At 38.3% G+C, this 6,127-nt stretch overlaps 1 protein-coding gene across 1 annotated transcript; it reads right to left on the bottom strand.

Moving 5' to 3' along the window:
• Positions 1 to 1,986: 1,986 nt before the first annotated feature.
• On the bottom strand, positions 1,987 to 5,089 carry LOC144038770 (gamma-crystallin M2-like). Its single transcript, XM_077551502.1, has 3 exons — positions 4,941 to 5,089; positions 3,611 to 3,865; positions 1,987 to 2,298 (listed from the first exon to the last, which is right to left on the bottom strand). Exons 1-3 carry the CDS (start codon positions 4,947 to 4,949, stop codon positions 2,011 to 2,013), a joined length of 552 nt encoding a protein of 183 aa, XP_077407628.1. The 5' UTR covers positions 4,950 to 5,089; the 3' UTR covers positions 1,987 to 2,010.
• Positions 5,090 to 6,127: the final 1,038 nt, after the last annotated feature.

Genomic DNA, 6,127 nt, shown 5'->3' with positions numbered 1-6,127 from the left:
CCCAGCTGCACGAGCGGTCGCTTTGTCCCACCCGAGCGCTGGGTAAAACACTGTACGGCTGCACTTTTCCCCATGCAGCAAAAAAAAAAAAAAAAAAAACACAATAGGCCTTTATTGGCGAGCAGATAGTGATGTCAGGCAAACTTTTTAAAGGCATTTTTTATTAAATATTACATTCATTCATTCATTCTCACTTCAAAATTCATAGTTAAACATAATTTAAAAACATTACTTGGTCATTTAAAAAAATGCCTTACTACACATGGCCATATCTTATTAAAAAAAACTTTAAAAAATGCCTCACTATACTTTAATTTAAAAAAAAAAAAAACGCCTCAAATACGTGGTTGTTTAAAAATAAATGAATAAATGTCTTACTATATATACATGTTCGTTTAAAAAAAAAAAAACGGCTTACTATACTTGGTCATAAAAAAAAAAGCCTTACTACACATGGCCATTTTTTATAAAAAAAAAAAAAAAACACTCACTACACGTTCAAAAAAAAAAAACGCCTTACTATACATGGCCATTTTTTATAAAAAAAAAAAAAACAATCACTACACGTTCAAAAAAAAAACCCGCCTTACTACACATGGCCATTTTTATAATTTTTTTTTTAAAAAAAACACTCACTACACGTTCAAAAAAAAAAAAACGCCTTACTACACATGGCCATTTTTTATAAAAACAAAACAAAAAAACACTCACTACACGTTCAAAAAAAAAAAAACGCCTTACTATACATGGCCATTTTTTTTATAAAAAAAAAAAACACTCACTACATGTTCAAAAAAAAAAAACGCCTTACTATACATGGCCAATTTTTTTATAAAAAAAAAAAAAAAACACTCACTACACGTTCAAAAAAAAAAAACGCCTTACTATACATGGCCATTTTTTTTATATAAAAAAAAAAAACACTCACTACACGTTCAAAAAAAAAAAAACGCCTTACTACACATGGCCATTTTTTATAAAAAACAAACAAAAAAACACTCACTACACGTTCAAAAAAAAAAAAAAAACGCCTTACTATACATGGCCATTTTTTTTTATAAAAAAAAAAAACACTCACTACACGTTCAAAAAAAAAAACGCCTTACTATACATGGCCATTTTTTTTATAAAAAAAAAAAAAACACTCACTACACGTTCAAAAAAAAAAAAAACGCCTTACTACACATGGCCATTTTTTATAATTAAAAAAAAAAAAAAACACTCACTACACGTACAAAAAAAAAAAACGCCTTACTATACATGGCCATTTTTTTTATTGAAAAAAAAAAAAAAACACTCACTACACGTACAAAAAAAAAAAACGCCTTACTACACATGGCCATTTGAAAAAAAAAAAAAAAAAAAACACTCACTACACGTTCAAAAAAAAAAACGCCTTACTATACATGGCCATTTTTTTTTATAAAAAAAAACAAAAAACACTCACTACACGTTCAAAAAAAAAAAACGCCTCACTATACGTTCATTTAAAAAAATGCCTCACTACACATGGCCATTTTTTTATTTAAAAAAAAAAAACGCCTCACTATACGTTCATTTAAAGAAAAAATTGTATTTTTTTTTTAAATGCCTCAAATACATGTTTGTTTTAAAAATAATAATAATAAACGTCTTACTATACATACATGTTCGTTTAAAAAAAAAGCGCTTTACCATACTTGGTCATTAAAAAAAAGGCCATATTTTATTAAAAAAAAAAAAAACCCTCACTATACTTTCATTAAAAAAAAACGCCTTACTAGACATGAACATTTAAAAAAAAAATGTGTGTGTGTTACTTTATTATATACAATAAATAAGTTACCATTAAAAATTTATTTATTTTTTTTTTTTAACAGACCAAACATTGTTTACCTTGGAGTAGACTTTTGCTCTGTGCTGCGATGTGATTGGGCAGTCTTGATTTCATGGGGTGTGTCCTATCTCCAAAATCTCAAAAGGCTGAAATAACGCCACAAAAAGCACTTTTGTTTTGAAAGACGTGCGACTTTATTGCTCATTGGGCTTGAGAGTCTTGATCCTGCGCAGCGAGCCCACGGACGGCTGCTGGCAGCCCCAGTCGCCGCAGGCCCGATACTCGCCCGGGTGCAGGAAGAACTGGCGCCCCCTGTAGTCCGGATGCTCGTACAAGACCCAGAAGCCCTCGGCAACGTCGCACGAGTAGACGTCGTTCAGGCGCAAGAGCGAGCGCACGTCGGGGCAGTCGTCCGACACCTCCGTGGCCCGGCCCGACATGTCAGGACGCGAGAACAGCTTCAGCTTGTACGAGCCCCTGTACTGGAAGGCAAGGGTGGTGTTTTAAAGTAGGGTTCGGGTTTCAAAATAGGCTTGCAAACTAGATTCATGGTTTCAAAGTTGGGTTTTAAATTGTCGGAAGATCACAAATTTTGGCTTGAAACAGCAAAAAATAAAAATAAAAATAAAATAAAAATCAACAAAACAATAGCCAGTAATTCGAAAAACATTTTATACCTATTTTGTTCCATCGCCTGCTTATTGTGTGTGTAATTCCATTGCCGGCCACTAGATGGCGGCACAATATTTTGTTTGCCACTGTAAAAAAAATAAAAAAATTCCACTAACTCAGATAAACACACACACATACAAACATGGTCTCCCAGGCTGGGAAGCGAACCCACGCCAACCTGCATCGTAGGCAAGTGACGGTACCACTAGACCACCTGGAGCTCTTGTCACTGTAAACTCGTAGGCAGAAGAGTGAAAACAGGAAGTATTTCAACTCATCCCATTTTTTGCTGAAAATGATTGACTCAAATCCTCTTCTTACTTCCACAGAAAGCAAAAATATAAATAAATAAAATATAAATATATACAAAATAAAAAATAAAATAAATTAAATGTTTTTTAAATCTGATTGTATTATTTTGAAAGTGTTGTTTAAAGACCTTAAAAAACTGCCGTACACGCTGCACAAATGTGCTTACAAATGTAGGGAGCAAAAAGTACAACATTGTGACTAATAGAATCACTCAAGTCAAGTTGAGACTCCTGAAAAATGTACTCATCAAGTATTTGTACTTTGTTACTTGCCGCCGCCGGAAGCGGAAACAGCGACGCGAGTCTGACGGCGGTTTTGCAACTTGTTGTGAACTCTGCGCCCCGAGATGATCTTTCATTTTGAAAGCGAGTCAGCCTTCTTTAAGCAGCAACACTTTCAGGGGCGTGACACAAGCTTGGATTTATTTATTTATATATATATGTAAAAAAAAAAAAAAAAAAAAAACATTTTGACGCCGCTGCCTAAAAGTGCCAGAAGCCGTTTGTGTGATTAGCGGAATTAGAATGAAGGCGGTGAGTCTTATGGGGTTGTATGATATTCCTTTTAAAGGCTGACTGCTTCTCCTTTGTGGGCCTCGCAGCCAAAGTCTTTCATGCCGTGACCTGCCAGAGCATCTCTAAATGGAATCAAAAGCCTCGCTGATTGACATCCATTTTGAAAAGGCGGCCATTTGATGTGCAAGGTGAGCGGCGGTACATCGGGGCGAGCGCTGTTCAGCGGATTGGGGGGCTGGGGGGCTGGGGGGCGGGGGCTGGGGGGGTACCGGAGCTGTCTGTTTGATTGACTTACCGGCGGGAACATCTGGCAGGAGCCGATGCGGTCGTTGAAGCCCATCCAGCTGCCGACGTCGGGGTAGTCGCCGGGGCCGACGACGTACTGGTAGCCGGCGAAGTTGGCCTTCTCGTAGGCCACCAAGTGGCCGCCGCTCACCCGCATGGAGTTGCAGCAGCCGAAGTGGCGGAAGGTGTCGGCGCAGTCGCCGCCGCAGTCGCCGCCGCACTCCCAGTGGCGGCCCTGGAAGTTGCGGCCTTCGTAGAAGATGATCTGGAATGCAAAGTAGAGAGCGCCGTCGCTTCGGGACTGCTGATGTTGCCGCAGTTGACTTACAAAAGGAATGTTTGTAAAAAAAAAATAAAAAGGAGAGCAATGATGATGACATGTCAAATCGGTAAAATTACCGAATGAACAATAATGAGCTCTCTAGAAAAAAAAAAAAAAAAGGAATGTTTGTGCTGGAATCTTGGAAAATTCAGCCCCTGAATTCCGTTCAACTTTGCATCATGACATTTAATAGCAAAGTCTATCATGAGCAGACACACAAAAAAAAAAGTCTCAAGAAGACAAGTTGAAAAAGACACTGGAAGTTTGTCGTTTTGGTTCAAAGTTGACCTTTGAGGTTATTGATGTCATTTTCAGGATTTCTCAGGCTCGATGGCAGCCTGACGATTTTGGGGGCAAAACTCAGCCCCTGAAGCTCATCCAATTTAGCATCATGAAATTGGCTAGCAAATAACAGCCGGGTGGCGCTAAATCACAAACAATTGAAGATTTGGTCATTTCATATAGAAAGTCGGAAGAGAAACAGGAAGTTTGCCATTTTAGGTTCGCCTTTTCTAGGTGACCTTCAAAAAGTTGACTTGTCAAAGGTTATATTTTTAAATTTGAAGCGTGTATACTAGCCCGGAATGCTAACCATTGGTGTGTTCACGGTGAGTCTCCAAACACACAGGAAGTCTGCCATTTTGGTTGGAAGCGGCCATTTTAGCGTGAATATGTTTGATCGCCGGCTTCCTCTAAAAGCACATCTCATGATTTTATCGATTGGCTATCAAATTTTTTTACAGCCATTTCCTTCCAAAAATTTACATTCTACAGATTTTGTCTAATTGCTACCAGATTTGAAGTATACTAGACAGATTAATTTGAATTGACAAAAATGTTTATTAAGTTAAATCAAAGGACAAACTTAAAATGGTGTTCCCTGCGGTCCGCCATTTGTCGTTTTGGTCATAAAATACCTGCCACATGCCCACAATCAAGCACTGTTTTTTAGCAAACGACGAAATAAAAGATGATTTTTTTTGGAACGAAAAAAAGCTTGTTGCGTGCGAGCTCGTACCTTCCCCATGGTCGAACGGCCGTTGGTGCGTGGCAGCTCCGTACGCACGTAACAGCTCCATTTATACCCTCGCTCGCGCCCGTTAGCGGCGCGAGCCTCTTTTGTGCGCCCGTCAAAGCTAACTTATCTCCTCTCTGCTAGAGTTTACCTATAGAAGGCCGCTTGCAACCTTTTGTAAACACGGGACAAAAGGTCTGTAGGTTGCAAAGGCCTCCTAACAACAATGCGGTGGGAAAACAAAAAAAAAAAAAACGGTGACCAGCGGGTGACGAAACCGTGACGATTTACTACCTGCCATTTCAGGAAAAATGATTGTACCATAACGGCTAACTTTATTATGTTTTGGTCTTTAGGGTCAGGATAGAGTTAAGATTAGGGTTTAACGCTAGAGTTACAGTTTAGGGTTTACGTTGAAGTTTGTTTTTAGGGTTGAGTTTAGGTTTATGCCTAATAGTTCCGATTATGGCCATTGTTTAGGTGAGGTTAGGTTTTAGGGTCGAGGACAGCGATTGGGTTAGGATTAAGAAACAAGGGGCTAAATCTAAAAGCATTGGGGTAATGTTAAGGGGTTTAGGGTTCGGATAGGAGTTAAGATAAGGTTTAGCTTTAGCGTTTATAGCGACGGTTAAAGTTGACGTTAGTGTTCAGTTTAAATTCAGTATTTTTACAAAAAAAAAAAAAGAAAAGAAAAGAAAAAAAGAGAGCAATGATGATGACGTCAAATCGGTAAAATTACCGAATGAACAATACTGAGCTCTCCAGAAAAAAAATAAAAAATAAAAATAAAAATAAAAATAAAAATAAAAAAGTATTCAGTTTAAGGGTTTAAAGTTGAGTGGTTTGGATTACTGTTATTGGAAGGGTGAGCATGAGGGTTGGGTTTAGATTTTGGGTTCAAGTTAGGAGTTTAGTGTATTAGGGTAAGGGTTCAGATAAGGGTTGGGCTAGTTTTAGGGTGAGAGTTGGATTTAGGGTTAAGGGGTTAAGTTGAAGACTTTTAAGGTTAGCGATGAGCTTAGGTCTAAGGTCAGAGTTCAGGTAAGGTTTCATTTTTTTGGGGTTACGGGTTAATCCGTCAGTCTGTAGCCGTACGCGAAGGTTGTCCCGGGTGTCACAAATCCTACAAAACCAAGCCAAGTTCTTTGGAAGCGTGACGCGTTCACTTCCGTAGCCCGCGCAGTGTTCGC

The sequence above is a fragment of the Vanacampus margaritifer genome, chromosome 18, assembly GCF_051991255.1.
Source record: "Vanacampus margaritifer isolate UIUO_Vmar chromosome 18, RoL_Vmar_1.0, whole genome shotgun sequence".
Classification (NCBI taxonomy): Eukaryota; Metazoa; Chordata; class Actinopteri; order Syngnathiformes; family Syngnathidae; genus Vanacampus; species Vanacampus margaritifer.
The sequence above is the reverse complement of the archived record's forward strand: the minus strand, read 5'-3'. Positions and strand labels throughout refer to the sequence as shown.

Coding starts and splice junctions, on each gene's coding strand:
- LOC144038770 (XM_077551502.1), bottom strand. Junction 2,299..3,610: donor CCTGCCAGATGTTCCCGCCG/GTAAGTCAATCA, acceptor CTTGCCTTCCAG/TACAGGGGCTCGTACAAGCT.